Source organism: Halichoerus grypus, chromosome 10, assembly GCF_964656455.1.
Source record: "Halichoerus grypus chromosome 10, mHalGry1.hap1.1, whole genome shotgun sequence".
Classification (NCBI taxonomy): domain Eukaryota; kingdom Metazoa; phylum Chordata; class Mammalia; order Carnivora; family Phocidae; genus Halichoerus; species Halichoerus grypus.
This window is the reverse complement of record NC_135721.1, coordinates 75,303,176-75,324,338: the sequence shown is the minus strand read 5'-3', so window position 1 is coordinate 75,324,338 and position 21,163 is coordinate 75,303,176. Positions and strand designations below refer to the sequence as shown.

The window sequence follows — 21,163 nt, the reverse complement described above, 5'->3', positions numbered from 1 at the left end:
AGGCTATCTGTCCCCTCTAACTGCCCCGTCTGGTACCTGCAGGCAGAAGACTATGGTGTCCATTTTTACAAATTCCTAAGTGTGGCAGCTGAGCACACTTGCCCCATCCATCTCACAGCAGCTGCTACTCTCTAGCTCCTGGGACAACAGCCTTGATTATATATATTTTGTAAATTTCATTTCTGCTTCCTTTTTACTGTTAAAACAGTCCCAGAATACTTGCCCCTTGCCCTGTCATAGGTGACAGCCAACCACAGCCACCATCTCTACAACAGGTACTGAATACTGACAGAATTCAAAGAGGCAAATTGTACACTCACCAAGACTTCCTATTTCATTTTTTATTACCAATCAAAAATAAATTCCATATATTGTTTAGCAAATATTATCATTGTCTTGTGACAAAAGACACAAGAGTCATAACAACAAAACTCCCCGAGAGTCAAACTCATAACAATGCCAAAATAAATCACAAAAATATACAAATTAAAATCTTATGCAAAATAAATACGAGTTATTCGCTACGGTGGCTGTGACTTGCCTACCCATTTGGAGGCCATTTGCGACAGTCTCCCTTACATGGGAAGATACGCAGGGGTGTGCCAGTTCCAGGGTACGGCTCGGCCCAGGAACCAGAGGTTGGAATAGGAAGTGAAAAATTGCACTGGGAGGAGGAAGTCATCGGACCAGTAATATTTGGAGATAATTATGACCCTCTGCAAGAAGTGATTATAAGTGGGGAAAGGGAGGACCATCTGTTGGTGGTAACCGTGTGTGCAAAGAGGTAGCTGTGGAAGTGTGTGCACCTGCTCCTTTTACTTCACACACTCACTTGGTTCAGGCCAATGTGGTTTGCCCCACCCGGCACTCAGGTCTCTCAGGAACACAGCTTTGCAAGCTCCCATGTGGACTCGGAAAGCAAGCTGCTCCTGTAGAAAACTGAGGGGTTTCCCCCCACAGGGAATAAAGGTCTGGCGGGTTTTTTTCCTCATGACTGAGAACCCATGGGTGTCCCCACCTTCTCTCCAGACTTCGAGGAATAAATTCTGTGACTAGGGGAGACTTCAGAACCGGCCAGGGGCAAGTATACTTGGTGCAGACACTTCCTGGTCCCAAAAGCTAGGATTCTCCAGGCGCCTGAAGAACAGAGCACTTGGGGTGACAGAAGTCACTGGCTGAGGAAAGGGTCAATAACTACTACTTAGGTGGAAGGTGTACAGAGTCTCCCCTACCTGATCTTGGGCCCCCAGCAACCTTTCCACCCGACAAAAGGGCCAACATGGACCTTCGTCCCACAGCGTCCCCAACAGTGGCAAGCCTGGGGCTCTGTAGCAGGGCCTCATTCAGCCCCAGGGAAAAGGCACTGGGGCAGAATTTCACGTGGGGGGCGGGGGAGCTCTCAGGATCCAGTACCACTAGCTTCAGCAAAGGCCAGGATGACAGCTCAGGCTAGGATTACAAAGATGGGGGAAACAGGGCTGCCAGTTGTGTGCCTTTTAGGTGGAAACATCCTTTCCTGGGTTTTTTAGGCGTGTGAACAAGGTTGGGTAAGCCTCAGCCACAGAGGAAAGGGCATGAAGAACCTGCTTAGGTTGGCTTCCTATGTGTCCTGCTGTCCTCAATCCCCAAGAGGCAGTGGGCTTTGGGATGAGAAGTAGGGAGTCTGGAAAGAGGGGCTTCATGGGTCAGTGAGTGACACTTGACTTTCACTGCGGGGTGGGAAAGGGGATGATCTTAATTGCTACCAACACAGATGCCCGTGACCGGATTCCCTCCTGGAACTGAAAGGAGTATCTCAGACAAGTCACCCGTAATGTAGATGTTCTCCCACCTAAGGGGAAACCTTTGGTAAAAGTAAGGGCAGGGCCTGGGGAGCAGGGGTAAGCAACCTTAAAAGTGTCAGACCCTGCTTAACACTCTGAGTCAAACCAGTAGAGACAAGGGTGAGAGTCCTCAGCCTAGCCCAACTCACCAGGAGAGCCCATCAGCGGAGTCCTAGGAAATTCCAGGATCCAGCGGTTGACAGGAGTAGGTGTGCTCCTCTCTGTAGCTGGGAGTACCATGTCCCTCATCACAGTTACCCAGAATCCCTCGGCCTCAGCGACGTCAGACAAGCCTCAGTGCATGTGTCCAGGCAGTTGTTCTCAGCGCTATTTGGTTCTTTGCTTCCTGGAAGGAACTGTCTTCCTCCCAAGAGAAAACCTTCCTCCAGCGGGCCTCTGGGATACCATCTCTGGAGGAGGATGAGGAGGAGGAGGAGGAAGAGGAGGAGTGGGCTCCCTGAATCAGGGACATAAGCCAGAAGGTCATGGCTGGGAGCAGATTATGGCTATTGCTTCCCGGGGTGAGAAACTCTACCCCTTTTCATTAAAAGTTTTTGTGGAAAAAACTTTTTTTTGTTGTTTTAAATAAAGTTCCTTAACCCTGTCTTCCCTTCCCCATTCCTTTCTCCAAACAATATTTAAAAAGAGGAGCAGTGAGCCTAGTTCAGAAATTCTCTCAGTAAAAAACAGCCTTGCTCATGGTAGCTGGCCCACTGCCCTGCCAGTCCAGGGCTGGGCAGCTGCTAATTTGGAGCTATTCAGAGGTCCCTGTCAGAGGCCAAAACTCCCCACACTCTGGGGGCCATCTGGCTGCTCAGTTAGACAGGCTATCTGTACCCCTTCTGGCCTAAAAGGCTCCCTATCGTCATGTGGGCCCACTGGGGAGACCCCCGCGGGGCTGGCGGGGGACCCCGGGCCCTCCTGTCAGATGGCACTCTCATGGGAAGCTTTGTGCAGCAAAGAGTTGCGCTCATTGAGAAGAGTTGTGGTCTCATCTACCACGGGCAGCTCGGACTTCCCGGCTAAGTTCTCCGTGCAGATGGTGCAGCCATCCAGGGGAAACTGAGGGCAGTTCTCCATGCGTGAGGCCAGGAGCCCATTCTGGTACTGTTGCCGAGTGATCTGCAGGAGGAAGGGATGAGGTTCACAGAGAGTCGGGACTGAGAGGCAAACCTTCCAAGACCCAGGGAAACAGTGCTAGCCAGGGTTGGGGCTGGGGGTCCAGAAGAGAGGACTTAACCAGCTGGAGAGAGTGAGGAGCACAAATAAGGAGGACACACATCTCGGGTCCGGGCCCTCTGTGCTGTGTGTGGTGGATGAAAAAGAAAGAAGCTGCTGATTCCTGAGGCAGAGTGATCCAAATGCCCAGGACGAGGAAGACAGCTGCCCAGAGGGAGAGACGCAGGAAGCACCCACCTTAATGTACTGGAGGTCCATGAGCGCCCGGACACTGAAGTCGGAGATGTACTGGCCCAGGATGGAGCTGCCAAACTGGTTGGTGCTGCTTGCCAAGGTGGCTGTGCTTGTGAGATCCGTGCGGTCCGGGTAACTAAGGGAGGCCGAGCGGCTGAGGGTGGCGGGGTGGGATGGGGAGTGGTCTGTGGGGAGAGACACACGGTCAGGCCAGGAGCCCCCGGTGCCCCTCACAGCCTCTTGTCTAACCTGTCCCGTGGACACGTGGGAGCGGGGCCCCCACCGGAATGGAACAGTTCTTAAGGACAAACAAGCTCCAACTGCAGAAGGTCTGACCTCATCAAAGCAAATGAGTTAGTTTGTTTAGAGGTGTTGTGCAGTATTAACAAGCCTACCAAAGCAGAAAACAAAAACCAAAAACACAAAATTTATGTCTACAGAAGCCCTCATGTCCCCAACAAGTCATCAGTCAAGGGCAACACAGTGATTACCCCTCCACAGGAGACCAGGCACTGTCCCTGTCTCCACAGCAGCTTGTTATCCAGGGACATATGCTGCATACGTGTCAGTTACATTAAAAGGAAGAACGTACAGCTAGTATCCTCTCACGACGCATCCACACAGACCTCTCAACATGACGCCCTTTTCACATCTTAACTTGCTTTCAAGAGGTCAAAAGTGTGTCCTGCACAAGACCCGTTCTATGTGGAACAGACCTGCCCACGTGTGTCTGCTGCCCCCCCTCCGTGAGTCTGACAAGGGGGACAGGGGCAGCAGGTCCCTCTCCCAGGAGCCTCGTGCTCCCAGAGCTCCAGGCCTCCCACACTGCCGTCTCCTCCAGCCTGGTCCAAGTCCCCCTGCCCTGAGGCAAAGCCTGGGGTGGTGGTGGAGGCGCCTCCTCCCCCAGGGGCAACAAGGCCTCCTGCAGCCCCTTGTCAGGAATAGGGGATGACTCAACCGCAAATGAGGAAGGAGCAGACTCCTTATTTTCAGAAAGGAACTGTACACATACTGTGCATCATTAGCTCTTATTTTTGAGAACACTTAGAAAACAATGAAATACACAAGAAGTTAATTGTGAAGGCATGCTGGCTTCTTTTAAGCACACAGGAAGTGGACTAAGCTTATTTACTTAGTTGAGCACTAAGTTACTAACTAACTACTAAGTTAGCTATTTTAACAAACATCTCCGAAGAGAGCTAACATAATGAATCTGGGTGACTGAGTGACCAATACAGCTTTAACTGAGACTGAACTGAGTAATACCCTGTGTTTGAGTTTCCTTCCTAAAACTAGGAAAATATAGTCTGGATAGTCTATTATTGGGCAGTGTACAATCATTAAGAGGATCATGTGTGTGTCACTTATCCTAACTCAAGTAACACCTTTGATTAAGTTCTAGAAAAGAAACACAAATACTATGGCTATTACCTAATATTTCACATTAATCATTTGGAAGATGATGGAATGCTTTTAATTAATGCTTATTAACACTCCAGAAATTGAATTTAGAAACAACACAAATTAGTGACATGGCCTTTTAAAAATAGAGGCCCTAAAAAGAAATACACCAAAAGACGAAACCTTTGTTTCTGAATAATGAAATTATGATACTTCTTAATTTTCTTTTTTTTTTTTAAGTTTTATTTATTTATTTTAGATGGAGAGAGAGACATCGCTAGCAGGAGGGGCAGAGGGAGAGAATCTCAAGCAGACTCACACTGAGCGCAGAGCCCAACGCAGACCTTGATCCCAGGACTCTGAGATCATGACCTGAGCTGAAACCAAGAGTTGGTCACTTAACCAACTCCGCCACCCAGGCACCCCAATACTTCTTAATTTTCTTAAGACTTTTTTCCCTTTTCTCAATTTTCTAAATAAGCTATATTGCTTTTATGATTGAAACAGAACAATGAGGGGAGCCTGGTTGGCTAAGGCTGTGGAGCGTGTGACTCTTGATCTCCAGGTTGTGAGTTTGAGCCCCACACTGGGTGTGGAGATTACTTAAAAATAAAATCCGGGGCGCCCTGGTGGCTCAGTTGGTTAAGCATCTGACTCGTGATTTCGGCTCAGATCATGATCTCAGGGTCATGAGATCGAGCCCAGCGTTGCGCTCCACAATGGATATGGAGCCTGCTCAAGATTCTCTCTCCCCCTCTCCCTCTGCCCCTCCGCCCCTCCCCTGCGCTCGCTCACTCGCTCTCTCAAAAAAATAAATAATTAATTAATTAATTTAAACCTTAAAAAATAAAATAAAAATAAAACAGAATAATAAATGTGTAAAAAATGACTTGGTAATTCTATTTCTGAAAGGATATCCTATGGACACAATCTTAAACACAGATAAAGTTTTTTCATAAAGAGGTTTACATCATGGTGTTATTTAGAACACAGACCCCAAGACTGTCCATAAGGGGGGATAACAAATGAAGGCACGTGTGCTTGGGGGAACACTGTGTGGCTCCAACAAGAAAGCTGATGGAAAAGCATCTCTGCTCCTGTATTAGGTAAAAACAGCAGGATCCAAGCCATGGATGCATTAACTCCTGGCCAGTATGAAACAAGAGCAAGCGCAGAAGAGAGAAGGGGGCTGAGGTGTTGGCCAAGGAAGACCAACATGGTCCACAGATGTCACACTCAAAGGCCGTTAGCAGCTTCCCACTTCCTATCACAACCAAAAGCTGGCTGTTTGAAAGGGACGAGTGACTTCTAAGTCACCTTTTTACCTTTTTTTTTTTTTTTTTTAAAAGAGAATCAAGAGAAAAGTGTGCTTTGGTACAGTGGAGAGGGAGAAAAAAAGCCAGCTCTACGAATATAAAATGGGAAATGATGGACTCTGGTGATAGGTGTTTAGGACTGTTGGGGCCCCAGGAGCTTCTTTAAGTTACACACCGAGACTGGAGCTCAAAGGCACTTATAAATGCACTTAACCTCCTCAGGGCTCACCAGGCCAGGCCAGAATTCTGATGGGGAGACCAGCACCTTTTGCTACCCCCTGCCGCCTCCATTAAGTGGGACGGGAGTCCCATGAATGGAGTCAACCAACACAGTTACCAGCAATCCTGGGCTAAGGCTCAGGAGTGTGACGTATCAAAGGCTAGAAACAGCATGTGGCATTGGGCCTTTTCGTCAATACTTTCTGACTGGAATGTCACAGTTTAGTTGTAATCGAGAGAAAAACAGAAATAAAAACTGAGCTCTACCCGAACATTTCATACCCAGTCTCTCCCTGCTCCTGACAATTCTAAGAAGTGGGCACATCTATTGTTCCCATTACACAAGAGGGAACGAAAGACTGAGAGGAAGTCAGCTCCCGGAAGCATTTTAGCTAGCCAAGTGCAGAGACAGCATTCACACGGGGCCGTCTGCCCGGGGCCGCACTTCTGATGCCCGGCGGCTGCCTCCCCCTGGCAGGCAGACACCAGCAGCAACAGAATGAAGAGCAAAGCCTGTGAAGAAAGGAGGAAAGTTTTTTAGAGAAAGCTGATGAGATGACAAGGCATTCTGATATTTGTGAGTGGCCTTGATCAGGGGGGTGCAGAACAGCTGGGCTCACTCGGCCTGGCCAGAAGCAACCCTCCCTTCCCACTCTAGCTGTGTGTTGGTGTGCGTGCACGCATGTGCACGTGTGTCTGTGTCTTCTCAAGGACTGAGGACCTTTGGAGAGGCCCTTCCAGGACCAGGGCAAAGCCACCCAGTAACTGGGCCTGAGGCCAAGCAGAGCCGGTGCAAATCAGGCTGGCCCACAAGTGTGAACAGGTGGAATGGCCCGAGATGCGAGGGGGGAGCCCCAGTGGCTGCTGGGTGAGGTTAATAGAGCTGTGGTATGTGGGCTCAGGCGATAGGTGGCAGTGCAAACTTCTCCAGCCATGCCGTGTTACCTGAGAGCCAGGAGAGCAGGGAGTTCCGCTTGCCAGGCGGACACCCGACCTGGGTTGAAGGCATTGGAGCAAAAGAGGAAAAGGTCAGCGATGGGTACGGTGAGGCGGCAGAACATGGAGCCACAGGAACAGGATGGAGAAGCAGACCTGCTGGGGGCCAGTCTCCCTTGGGCAGAGAGGGGGCACAATGGAAAGACATGGCTCTGATGGGGAGGGAGCACACCAATGAGCCCTGCTCAAAGAGGGGCAGAGGCTCCCACAGTGAAGCCACAGCCCCCCCGCCCCCCGAAGTCATCTCTCCCTTCTGGCCACTTCAAGTGGGACCTGAGTGCCTCCAGGTCAAAGGACAGAGCCAAGGACCCTGGCCCAAGCTTCTGAGGCATCGCTGCAGAGAAAAAGTGCCTGGAAGAAATGTCCCATGACCGTGTGCCCTTCTAGACAAGATTTCCCCTGGCTGGCTGGCGAGAGGTGCTCTTGGGAGGGGCCGAGAAGTCCTCCCTAGGTCCAAGGCATCCAAGCAGGGGCCCCCTCCGCCAAAACCCAGCTCTGGAGCCTTGTCTCCCCACTGCTTCCTCCTGGAGCCTGCTCCTGCTGGGAGAGGGGCAGAGCTGTGTCACGCCAGGGGATAAGCTGAGCTGTAGCAGTATACAGGGGTGCCCTGGCCCCTGCACACAGGGTCCTCTTTGTCAAAGGACAGAAACAGGCATAGCACAGAGGCTCTCCACGAGCCACACACACACGTCAGTGTGTGGCCCATCCTCCAGCCACTAAGTGGACTTTCACTTTCCAGCCTGCAGCAACCCGGGGCCCCACTCAAGGCTCAAAGGGGCCATGCAACTAGCAAGGAGCTGATCTGGTGCCCACTCCGGCCACAAGGCCCCCTGGCAACGGGAGCCTGAGCCACCCAGGACTAGAGAAGCAGAAAGCACCACAGTGACCAGAGCGGCCCTTCCCTAGACTTCCCACAACCTCTCTTGGAGGGTGTGTCCAGTCCCCTCTTTGCCCCAAGTCCCTTTATGCCATCAGAACCAGCCCTTAACCAAAAGGCAGTAGCTAAGCCCCCTGAAAAGCCAAGCCCATCTGCACCCTGCCTGGTAAACAGGCCCTGGCCTGACTCCTGGCCATGGACACCCTGGACGCCCTCACTCCCCACCCCAATTCCCCTGCCCCCGTCTCCGTGAGCAAGACCCTGTAGCCTCTGTCCACCTGCCTTCTCTCATTCTTCCCGCTGCTACGGCTACTAGACCAGCTGGCCCAGTCTGCTGTCGTACATCCTCCCTGCTCCAAGGCCAGTCAGGGCTTCTTGCTTCCTATCACAACCACATGCCGTCAGCTTTCCGGGGCTCCCCGACACGTCCTTACTCCCCATGGTCCCCCCCAACCAGGTATGCTGGAGGGCAGCACGGAGGCAGCCCAGTGACTCACCAGAGGTGGGCGAGGACAGGGCCATGGTCCCGTAGTAGGAGAAGGCGCCTGTCTCAAACTTCATGTTCTCCTTCCCGGCCTCCACCTCCACCTTCCCCTGGAAGAACACAGGGTCAGGGTGACAAACAGGCTGAGAAGGAAAGCTCAACTGAGGGAAAAAAGGACGAGGCAAGAGGGAGAAGTGAGGGCGAGGAAGAGTTGGTTCCAGAGCCCTGACGAGCTCAGGGGCCCTGACCTGGAGGCTCCAGGGTGGCCTCTCAGGAAGAGGACGGGCAAAGGGGAGCAGAGGCTCAGGGGCAGGCCACATGCAGGAAAGGCCTGTGTCCCCCAGCCATCTCAGCAGGTGAAGAGGGCAGAGTGGGCACAGGAGGACAGGCGTGGAGCAGGCTGCTCACCTGCAGGATGAGGATGAAGTAGTCGGCCGGCTTATTTCGGGTGTACAGGTAATGGCGGATGTAGTATTTGTTGTGCTCGTCAAACTTGAGTTCCTGAATGACATCTGGGTACTTGAGCAGCCGAAGCAGGATTTTCTCTGATATCAGAGAGGGGCTGAACTGGGGAACCTCTGTAGGAAGAGAGAAGAAGAAGACTTCACAGGGGGCCCTGGCCAGGCAGCACCGGGAACACAGTCACTGTGCTTGCTCACTGCCCAGGCCCCCCTTCCCTTCGGTTCTGCACCTCTGTGGGAAAGCAGCACCCCTTGGATCCAGACTGGTTAGACTCGGGTCTGCCTGCCTGGGCTGGAATGGTGGTTCCTGCGCTGACAGTGCATGACCTTGGGCCAATTACTTAACTCGTCTGTAAAATGGGATTAAAAACTTCATAGGGTTGGGCACCTGGGTGGCTCAATTGGTTAAGCATCTGACTCTTGGTTTCGGCTCAGGTCATGATCTCGGGCTGGTGAGATCAAGGCTGCATCGGGCTCTGCAGCCCGCTTGAGAGTCTCTTCCTCTCCCTCTTCTCCCTCTGCTCACGCTCTCTCTCTCTCTCTCTGAAATAAATAACTCTTTTTTTTTTTTAAGATTTTATTTATTTATTTGACAGAGAGAGCGAGAGAGCACGAGCAGGGGGAGCAGTAGAAGGAGAGGGAGAAGCAGGCTTCCCGCCGAGCAAGGAGCCCAACGTGGGACTCGATCCCAGGACCCTGGGATCATGACCTGAGCCGAAGGCAGATGCTTAACCATCTGAGCCACCCAGGTGCCCCTGAAATAAATAACTCTTAAAAAAAAAGAAAAAATTTCACAGGGTTGGGCCACTGGCTGGCTCAGTCGGTGGAGCATATGACTCTTGATCTCGAGGTCGCAAGTTAGAGCCCCATGTTGGGTATAGAGACTCCTTAAAAAACAAAACAACAACAAAATACACTTGGTAGGGTCATGGTAGGTTAAAGGGGATAATACATGTAAAGCACTTAGACACATGCTTGGCATATGGAAAGTGCTTCATAAATGTTACCATCATTATTATCATTAGCACCATCATCAATATCCTGGCAGGAAAAATAAAGAATTAACACCCTTTAGCAAGTGAGGGTTGGGAAGGAAGTCAGATTTGGGGGGAGGGAGGGAATAGGCAGGAGCTTTTCAAATCAATCACCCAGGTTCCCAAAGGGGCTTTGAATCAGGGGTGAGAAGAGAGGAATGTCATTGATCTAGAGGTGAAGTCCTGTGGCCCCAGCGTATGCAGGCAGAGGGGAGGGGGCAGTGACGAGAACAGAGCTGGATTCAGGCTCTGAGTACATGAGTCAGACAAGTGCTATGGACCCACAGCATGTGGAAGGGCCTCTTTCTCCCTCCTCCTCCCCAGCATCCAGGGGATCCCCAGTGCCCACCTCAGGTACTCCCAGTGGTTCTTTTTTTTTTCTTTTCCTTTTTTTTTTTTTTGGCCTCCCCCCTCTCCCAGTGGTTATTTTCAGAACTTGAATGCTTCCTAGAAGTTTGCAATGACAACCCATCAACAGAGAAAACAAACCACAAGGAGCACCCCAGGGATGGAGGGAAGCCGCCTCGCCCCCTTTCAGAGGCAGCCATGTTTTCCCTGCACCTTTCACCTGCCACAGCCCTTGTGCCATGAGAAGAAGTAGCCAGAGACCCAGAAGGCCCCCTCCGGGACTGTATCCCACCAACACCTGAGGGCCCTCCTCTTGCTCTTACCCGTGGCCAGGAAGCGATGAGCAGCCAGAAGTAGCTGAGGTGAAATTTTCACCTTGAGCTCATTGTCAGCATCTTTGAAGGCTGAGAAGTCGCGTTTGTTCTTTTCAGATACTCGTTTCCGGCTTCGGTTGTCAGCTGTGAGAGAAAGAATCCAGAGCTGAGAACACTGTCCCTGATGACTCCGGAACAGACTAGAACCTGCCCGCCAGCTCCCAGCTCCGCAGTCCCCTCTTCCACACACAAGCAGCAGTGTTTGCGTCAAGGTGGGGTCTCTGGCTCGATGCCGAGGCACGAAGGCCGTGGGGAGCAAAGGTGGCCTGCTTTCACTGATCCGAGGGGCGAGCCTGCTGCTCACCCTGGCCAGTGTGAGGCATCCAGTTCCTGGGCCTCAGGGTGCCGGGCCTCCCACATCCCTGCACTGTGGCCTTCCCACCTAGGGACACCCAGGGCACGAGCAGGCAAGGGGTTTCGGGCAATGGAAAGACTGGAACTCACTGTACATATCCGACTCGTCCAGGATCTCGGACTTGATGATCTCCTCAATGACGTCCTCCAGCGTGACCAGGCCCAGCACCTCGTAGAAGGGGTCACCTTCACCCTCGTTGTTCACCTTCTGCACGATGGCCAGGTGGGACTTCCCTGGGGGATGCAATGAGTCAGACAAGAGCAAAGGGCCCAGTCATGAGACACCGCCACCAAAATGTTAACACATTTGGGGTCATGAGTCACTGGGGTGGGGTCATGGGTGGTTTTTTTTCCCCTTTTCTGTATTTCCTGAAGTTTCTGCTGCAAACAGATACGGCTTTTATGAAAAGGAAAACCAAAAGTATTTTTTTTAATTTTAAGGCATTTCATTAAAGACCTTTTGTTTCATTAGAATGAAAATGGCAAGGTCCTGCCTGGTGCCATGTATCAGGGTCTCCTGAGAGTCCTGGAGAAGGGAAAGACCCACAATGACAACCTGTGGACAGTGAGCCATCGGTTGGAGACGTGTGTGCGCCAAATGGACATGGGGCTCCTCAGACGGCCCACACTGCCCACGGGGCCTCCAGGGCCATTCACATTCCTTCACCCTGCTCTCCTTGGCAAAGGCCCCAGCATGTACCCAGGGGCCGTGATACTGCCCAAGGCAAAGGCTCTCAGTTCCCAAAACCATTAACAAATTAGCCCAGGCTGTAATTAGGCCAGGCAAATACTATAATTAGAGAAGGGCCACCCCTTCAACCTAAAGCAAGAGAAAGTCAGAAGGCAGAGGGAGGGGAGGAGGGACCCTTCACAGAAGCTTTGTCAGGGGGCTGGGGGGGGTGGGCAGGGCTTTCCAGGCCCTCCTTCCAGGTTTCTATCCTGTTCCTGTGCCCCTCATTCCAGTGCGTGACAGGAGGGAGACAGCCAAGGCTTGGCCTGCACTTCAGTTTGGATGGAACTGTGTACCCCACACAGGGACACAGGTTTGGAGCAGCCTAAGGGGAAAAGCCCTGGGAGAGCTGAGAAGGTCAAGCCAGGGTCTCCTGGGCAGCTTCCCCTTCACAACCAAGTCTGAGGGCCCCATCGAAGGACTTCTCTGTAGAGGGCATTTTCCAAGGCTCCAAGGCCACTGCAGATCCCCCAACCCCAGGATGTGCTCCTCAGAACTCCAGAGAGGTGCCAGTTCTCAGGACCAGCATTTAAAAAAATAAAATAAAGGAGAAAGATATCAGAGTACGACACAGGTGATGGGGGGGGTACTGTTTTGTGCAACTTTCACTATCACGTGCCAGTCACTGTGATACACTCATCTCCAGCTCCGAGTTGTGGTCAAAAAACTTTCAGCACCTTGCTAGAACTATGCACCTAGACCAGACCTAGACAGAACCATGGCTAGACTTGATCAAAGACTTTCCGGTGTCTTCTAGATGTGAGCCAACTAGAACAAGAGACCTATCAAGGGCCTCCAGCGGGCAGCAGCTACTCAGAGCCAGGACCCTGGGGTCTGGCCCCCCGGGCCTCTCTGCCTGCTGGAGGCTGCCCACCCAAGAGTGCCTTCTAAAGAGAGAAACAATGCTCTCCGTGGTCTAAGGCAGTCGGCTAAACTATGCCATCAGGTGGGAAGCTTTTACTACCTTCCAGACTGGCACGCTCTAAGACCGGTAATGCCCAGTGTTGGGGGAAACAAGCGAAACAAGCATGCCCTCACAGGTCCTCGGGATGATGGGCAGGTAAACGGGCGCACTTCAAGAGGCCAATCTGGCATCATGACTCAAAACGAAAGGTCCCTAACCTTGGACTCAGAAATTCCACTGGTAGGAAGTTGGATATAATCTTCTCCAAAGCAGGAAGACACAGGAGCAAAGAGGTTCAACAGAAGAACATTGTTTTTAACAACCTCAAACCAGAAACCACCTAAATCAATAGCAATGGACCAGGAGTACTGAGGGGGGCTGCCACTGCTCTGGGGAAAAGGCAGCAGGCTGAATGGACAGAACGTGGAATGAAGCCCAACACAGGCTGCTGGTGGAAGAGCAATCAGAGGGACAGACTGCATGGTGCCCGCTGCCTCTGCAGAGACTCGGTGGGGGGAGAGATGCTGAAGTGCCTTGAAATGCATAGAAGAGGTAACAGTGGTCTCCTCCCGCGTTAAGTAGAGCTTGGGGGAGGGGCCCTACTACCCCTCCTTACTCTGGCTCCTTCTAACATTGTTCTTCTATTCGATGGGCAGGTTTTACTCTAGAATTTTTTTAATTGAGAAAAAAATCAGGGGGAAAACAAAAATAAGGGGAACACACAAAGGGAAACTAGCGAGAGTCTAGGGTGAGCAAGGACCCTCTGTGCCTCAACTGGCACAGACTAAGTCCCGGGGAATGGGATGTGTCTGAAGGTGGCTCAGTCAGCAGAGCCTTGCTCAGAGCCCAGAAGTCAGAGCCCCTACGCAGAAGAGACACAGCTTCAATAACCTGAGAAAAACGTCCTCCTCCCCACCAAACCTCCAGTTAACCACGGGCTCACAACAAATCCTGACACACAGTCAGGGGTCGCACTGGGCCATACCGGGAAAGGCTGGTGGCTTCTCTAAAGAATAGAAACATCCGTCCTGCAGAGGAAATGAGCTGATTCCTTGAGCCCAATCTTGCCGCCACTCTCAGCCCTCCGGCCCTCTCTCTGAGGATCCTTTGTGTGTGGCATCAGTGGTGCGTGCGGGCGCCCTCTAGAGACAGGGAACTTGTATGTGTCCAGACCCGGGACACCGCCCACAGTCAGCCCTGCTCGGCGCGCTGAGAGCCCAGTGTGCTGGCGCTGACTGTGGCTGGCTAGCTGGGGCCCCACACACAGGTGCTGGGCTGGGGGACAGTAGGTTACCCCCTGCTGGCCCAGCCATGGGACTCTGAACTGCGTTTGCCTTTTTCTAATTTCTCTGCCCGGAGGGGGCTTTTTTTTTTTTTTTTTTTAATGTTCTTAGCAGTTGGGTATAGAGTTTGGAGGGTGCAGGAGAGGGCTGGGCCAGAGATTCTCCTCCTTGGCCAGAGAACCTCTCTTGCCAAGGTCACCACTGACCTCCAGTGGTGGGGTTTCATGCTCAGGCTGCAGCTTCTGACCAGGGGTCACTCTCTCCCGCTTCCTGGAAACCCTCCCTCTCCTTGGCTTCAGGCACACAGCTCTCCTGGTGTTCCTCTGACCTCAGGGGCTGCTCCTTCTCCCTGACCTCTTTATGTGAGAGGGTCCCAGGGCTCAGTCCTTGGACCTGGTCCCTTGCCTCATGACTTTAAATACAAACTGTATGTCAAGGTGTCTCAAATAAACACTTGGGGCCCATCCCTGTCCTGCATCCTCCAAACGCTATACCCAACTGCAGGCTGCCAGCTAGCCAGCTCCTCCGGATGCCTAACACCTTGAACTCCACGTGGCCCAAACCAAGTTCCTGCGCTTTCCCCGCCCAGCCTTCCTCATCTCTGTCTGTCCAGTAGATCAGGCCATGGGGGAGTAAACTGCGCCTCCTCTGTTTCTCTACCCTTCTCTATCGAACCCTTCCATCAGATCCCATCAGTTCTGCCTGCATCGGACACCTAGACTCCAGCCACTTCTGGTGGCTTCCACTGCTACTATCAGTCTGGGCTACATCATCTCCTCCTCACCCACACAGCTAGACTAGCCTCTGGTCAGCTCCCTGCTTTATCCCGGAGCCTGGGTTGGCTCTCAACACAGCAGCAAGAGGGGCACAGTCAGGTCACCTCATGCCCCACCAAGTACCTCCAAGCGGCTCCTTGACTCACTGCAAGGAAAAGCCCCACCCCCCACAGTGGCCCCGGTCTCAGGGCCCTTGATGCTGACCCTCTCCCGTCCCTACTCCTCTCTCTCCAGCGCTCAGGTCAGCCACAGGCCTCCTTGCTGTTCCTCATACAAGAGGCTGCTCCCTTTGCCTGGCTTGCTCCTGCCCCACATAACTGGGTAGCTTGCCCCCGCTTGAGGTCTTTGTCCAAATGTGGCCCTTAAAACTGCGACCCCTCCTCCAGCACCCCAACCCTAGTCATTAAAGCACCTAAAATACATGATATAATATGCTTATTCATTCTATTTATCGTTTATGGCCCGTCTTCTGCTAGATTTTGAGCTGCATTACAGTAGGGGCTTTAGTCTGTGTCCCCAAAACTCAGAATGGTGAGTGGCACACAGCAAGTGTTTAATGGATGGATATTTGTGGAATGAATGACTCAGTTCACACGTTTCCTTAGGAGAAATGTAATCAACGCAAAGGGGGAAAGGGGTGAAGACTAGAAGAATTCTTTTGAATTTTAGTAATTAAGAAGTTTCTATAATTCAAAAATCATTTTTTATTTACCTTTTAAAATAAAAGAGCTGGGGGCGCCTGGGTGGCTCAGTTGGTTGAGTGACTGCCTTCAGCTCAGGTCATGATCCTGGAGTCCCGGGATAGAGTCCCACATCGGGCTCCCTGCTCGGCGGGGAGTCTGCTTCTCCCTCTGACCCTCCCCGCTCTCATGCGCGCTCTCTCTCAAATAAATAAATAAAATCTTAAAAAATAAAAAAATAAATAAAATAAAAGAGCCGGGGCACCTGGGTGGCTCAGTTATTAAGCGTCTGCTCAGGTCATGATCCCAGGGTCCTGGGATCAAGCCCACATCGGGCTCCCTGCTCGGCAGGAGGCCTGCTTCTCCCTCTCCCACTCCCCCTGCCTGTGTTCCCTCTCTTGCTATATCTCGCTCTGTCAAATAAATAAATAAAATCTTTAAAAAAAATTAAAAAATTAAAAAATAAATAAATAAATAAAAGAGCCAACTGAGGACCTTTATTTATGATCCTCATTGTATGAAATTTAAGTCTACTACAGAATTTTTATCTTAATGAGTTGCCTCATTTTATTATTAATGTCCATTCAACTGGATAATTGGATTTTGGGGGTGGCTGGGATGAGAAATGGAACATGAAAATGTAAATAATAATCTACCCCAAAAGCTGAGAAGCCCCCATTTTTCAAAGTAGTCCTTGTTCATAGAAAAAAGACTGAGGAAATACAGCAAAATGCTCTTATTTGGCTGATCCATGTGAAATTGTTGATATTTGACCATTTTTGACCAACCACAATGACAATTTCATATGATTAAACCTAAACGTATGGTGGGTTCATGATGGTTTGTTTCTTTCTTACACTTTTCTGAAGAGAAATTCCAACCTTTCCAAAGTCAATAGTATTAATTTCATAATTTTCTAATCAGAAAGAAATACATTCATTAAAGTAACTTTAAAAAAGACTCTCCTACTGCTTCCCCCAGGGACTTGGGGCTTCTTGCACCTTTTAAACTCACGCACTGTTGGTAAGGGGCAACCTGGCTGTGGGAACGGAGGCACCTTGAAGCTGCCCTCGGTCTGCTCTGGGCCACACCTGGCTGGCAAGCTTGCCCACTCTGCCTTCCATCGACCTTTGTCCAGCCTTCCACAGTGCCCATCTTAGCAAACTGCTGTGTCCTCTCCCCCCCATAAAAAACTTTATCTCTCAAAGACCGTAAGAGAAACACATTACAAGGTGCTGGGTTTCAAAGTCCACTAGGTCCCGGAGAGGGCCCTACTCACCAGCTCCAGCTGCCTTTTCTCATGCAGAAGATCCAGAAGCCCCAGATCAGACAAGGGATTCCCACTACCCTAAGTGGTGTCCTGGGCATCTTCCCCACTCGTCCCCCAGCAAATCCCAGCCCCCGACCTCCCAGGCTCCCAGCACAGGCCCTGAGCTCTCAGACACCTCCCTTGGGGAGAGGTGCTGGCCTGGCTGCCAAAAGACGGGACCTCGGGCCATGGGTCTGCACTTGCAGGCAACAGGGCACCCTGATTTCCTGGGAATCCCCCCTCATTCCTCCCTCCACCCAGGCCAGGGGCAGGATTAAGCTGACTATTAATAGTGCTGACCTCGACCAGCAGGAGGGGCAGCCCATCCCAGCAAGAAGACACAGGTGGGGGCATGCTTGGGCGTAGGCGAGGAAGCAGAGAAGCCCATCAGCAGGAGACACACCCCTGCACACCCTTCCACCCTGGCACCCCTCAACAAGAGGCTGGGAGAGCTACACACACAAAAAAGTTTCTGTTAAGTATCCCTAAGTAGAGAGGGCCAGGCGGGAGGGGCAGGAGGTGAGCTGTTTAATCAATAAGCAACTTAAAAGAACACTGAGGAGATCCTTAATTTTAATATAAGTTAAAATCTACTGTAAGACCACAGAGACGAAACCAGTGCAGTACTGGAGAGAACAATGGCATTTTTTTCTTCAGGATTTGGCAGCACGTGTCAAAACGGAAAATGTGCAAGACCTTGGCCTCAGCCATTTCTTCCACTTCTAGGAAAGACCTTAATACAAAGGGAAAACCCGGGCCGGTGTGCAAGCTGTGCCCAGGAGGGTCCATCCAGTGTGGTTTATGACACACTCCTGCAGCCACTAAAAATTAGGCTGACGTAGACAGAAATTTATTTAAAGAGACAGTGGTTCACCATTTGCGTAAAGCAAAAAGTTACAAAACAAGACAATAAGTGAACTACGCCAGTTTCTTCTGCTTAATGCATTTTAAAGTCAGCATGTATTACTTTCTTGTTTTTACATTTACAATCAGAAAGGATAAGAATGAGGTCTCATATTGAGGGGCGGGAGAAAGCAATATAGTTGGTTCATTGCTGACTTACTAGAAGAAAACACACCAAAAAAATTCACATTCGGAGTGGTGGGAAAAGGGGGCCTTTCATTTTCTAATCATTTTCCTCCTTTCTGAAAGTTTCTACAATAAATTTATTATTTATTTTTACATTTTATTTTTTTAAGATTTTATTTATTTATTTGAGAGTGTGTGTGTATGTGTGTGTGTGTGTGTGTGTGTGTGAGAGAGAGAGAGAGAGAAAGAGAGAGAGAGAGATCAGAGCAGGGGGGAGAGGCCCAGGGAGAAGCAGACTCCCTGCTGACCAGGACCCTGAGATCATGACCTGAGCAGAAGACACGCTTAACCGACTGAGCCACGCAGGCGCCCTACTTTTACATTGTAATTACCAATATATTACAGTTTTCTGCACCTTGAGTTTTACACTGAGCGATGTCACTGGAGCACCGAACTCCCTTCTCCTTCCCCTGTGGAGTGTCCCACTGGTGGATGCCAGGGTGGATTCAACCCTCTCCCTGTGCTGATGGACACACACTTGTTTCCCGTTCCTTCTACTGCAAACAGTGCTGCCACGAAAATCCCTGTGCTCCATCATTTGATGCATGTGAGATCCCGATACATCTACAGCTGCAGAGCTACTAGGTCAAAGGGTTTGTGCGCTGGCCAAATCTGTCCAAAATCTCCAAACTGCCTTCCCTGGTAGGGCTCCCTGATTTCCACTCTTGCCAGCAGAAGTTATATCCGCTGGCTCTTGATTCGTTCCTTAATGCCTGGTACGAGGCTAAATACACAGCAGGTGCCCAATAAGTAAGCCATCAATAAATACAGCCACTATAGCTGGTCTATATTTTTAAAAGGAAAAGGAAAATGGAAGGCAAAACAAAAAGGAAAAAACTGAGTGAAGCAGGAAGAAAAAAAGACAGGAAGGAACAGGAGGACAGCTGCAGGGAAAAGAGAAATGGAAATGCAGACACTGCAGCCCAGTTGCCAAAACAGAAAAGCATTTCTAGAGACTTACCAGGAGACTTGCCCAGCCATTCTGAGCAAGACAACAACACAGCCTGACACTGCACGTACACACACAGCCCAGACGTCTGGGACCTTCTAGAACAGGGTCGCCAAAAGGGGTATTCATCGCAGACTCCGTTCACATTTATTTGTATTCCAAAATAAATAAGCGACTTTAGCTTTTGTTTATACAAGACTGACAGTGGGCTCTGTCCCCACGGGAAGGGGCTCCTGGCCTCACTCAATCGCTCTCCAGCCAAGTGAGAGGAGCTACCGATGAGGTGTGCCCAGTGACACGGGTTTACAGATTATGTTAAGCACTTTTAGCCAAATCAATGCTCACAAAATGGACCGTCGCTTAACAAGACCCCTGCAAGGAAATCCCAGAGTGAAGGGAACACGAGTAAAGCAAGCACGGCACCTACAAAGTCCAGAGCGGGTCCTCTCCTCCCCCTGCCAGCCCTCTGTCAGTCAGCAGGGGGAACACCAGTAGCGGGGGCGGGGGGGGCCTGAGGAGTGGTTGGCCAAAATAATTAAAAATTGTAAAGAAAACGGTTTGAAGGGACGCCTGGGTGGCTCAGTCATTGGGCGTCTGCCTTCGGCTCAGGTCATGATCCCTGGGTCCTGGGATCGAGTCCCATGTTGGGCTCCCTGCTCGGCGGGAAGCCTGCTTCTCCCTCTCCCACTCCCCCTGCTTGTGTTCCCTCTCTCGCTGTGTCTCGCTCTGTCAAATAAACAAATAAGATCTTAAAAAAAAAAAAAAAAAAAGAACATATGTATTAGTAAAACAGTACGTGTATACAATTTTTGAATGAACGGAGGTACAAATTTTTAAAACGTTTTTTCTAATAGGGTGGCATGAACAAAAAAGTCTGGAGAGCTCCCTTTTGAGCCCTGAAGGTGGTGGCCAGACCTTCACTGTCCCCTCTCAGAGGAGTCACTCGGGTGTCCCCCTCAGGGCCCACCTCCCCCCCCCCCCCGCAGCTACGGAACAGTGAGGGTGAGCATGTTCTGGGGAGGGGGGCCCAGGCACTATCCCTCGCACATCTACTATTCACGGGAGGAAACTGAGGCTCAGGGAAGTCCTGTTCAGGATCATCACACTGCGGGGCGGGGGGGGGGGGGGGGGTGGAATTCAGAAATGGGGCTTCTCTAAATAATATTCTTTTAACCCAAGCACCCCAGGGGTGAAGCTGTTGACAAGCGGATGTCAGGAGACCCTAAGACTGGTCTCTCACCCAGGGACAGGACTTCATGCCTTTGATTTTTTCATTTAGCCAGCAGTCTCTAATTTTTTCACCTTTTATGATGGAAACTATCAAGCATCTACAAAAGTACAGGAAATAATGTAATTACACCCTCAGGGCCCTTCACTGAACTTAAACAATTAACAACTCCAACTCCTGTGGCCCATCTTGTTTCCTCTTCCCTCCTACCCACTTCACTGGCTTATTTGGAAGCAAATCTCAGATTTTATCTGTAAACATCTATAAGTTTTACAGGCATTTGGGTTAGTATCTCTAAAAGATAAGGACTCTTACAACACAGACCACAATAGAACACAATACCACATCTAAATATATAATTCCTTAAGATCATTAACATCAAGTGTTCTAATTTCCCCAATTTTCTTACAATGATTTTTACACCTAATTTGTATATATATATGTATATATCTTTTTCTGATATTGGTAACAAAAGTGCAAAGGACATTAAGATCACTTATAATCCTGCCTTTCAAAGACAACTACTGTTAACTATTTTGGGGGATTTTTTAAAATTAGATAATTTGTAAATACTTCACATTCTATTTTCCCATGTCATAAAAACATTTTTAAAAATTGAAAGGCCTCATAATATTTCATTGTACACATGTGTAAATAATCCCAAACCCCACTGGGCTCTTAAATTGTGCCCCCCCCTTTGTTCCATTATGAAAATCTTTGTAATAAATATATTTGGTTATATCTCTGTCCTTCAGATACATTTCTAGAAGGAGAATCACTGGGTCAAAAGATAGGTTTGGGGTTTTAAGTTTCTTAGGTTATCTAAGGAGTGAGGTCAGATCTAATGCTGATGTCTTTGTTCTCAGGGATGTGGAAACCTCTCCTGGAGCACACAGCCAGGGGCAGTTCGGAAGGCAGGGAGGAATACACAGAACTAGAGCTATTTTGTGCCACCGAAGAAAATGAAGTGGAGAGAAGGCGCTGGCCCGGCTGACAATGCCTCCCTGAGCATGGGAAGGGCAGGGACGAACGTCCGATCAGGAGGTGCCAAGGGGGTCCCCAGCCATCCGTCAGCACCACCAGCCTCCTTTCGACTTTGGACCCTTACAGCAAAC

The 21,163-nt window shown here is 50.4% G+C and overlaps 1 protein-coding gene across 1 annotated transcript in view; it reads right to left on the bottom strand.

Moving 5' to 3' along the window:
* Positions 1-323: 323 nt before the first annotated feature.
* The window catches only part of CNNM4 (cyclin and CBS domain divalent metal cation transport mediator 4), a 36,522-nt gene continuing 15,682 nt past the window's right edge, over positions 324-21,163 (bottom strand). The window contains exons 2-7 of the mRNA XM_036073734.2: positions 11,191-11,334; positions 10,696-10,830; positions 8,938-9,107; positions 8,543-8,639; positions 3,240-3,421; positions 324-2,945 (exon numbers count right to left, since the gene is read on the bottom strand). Of these exons, the coding sequence (XP_035929627.1) occupies positions 2,748-2,945; positions 3,240-3,421; positions 8,543-8,639; positions 8,938-9,107; positions 10,696-10,830; positions 11,191-11,334 (926 nt within the window). The 3' untranslated portion in view covers positions 324-2,747. The remainder of the gene's footprint in view (positions 2,946-3,239; positions 3,422-8,542; positions 8,640-8,937; positions 9,108-10,695; positions 10,831-11,190; positions 11,335-21,163) is intronic.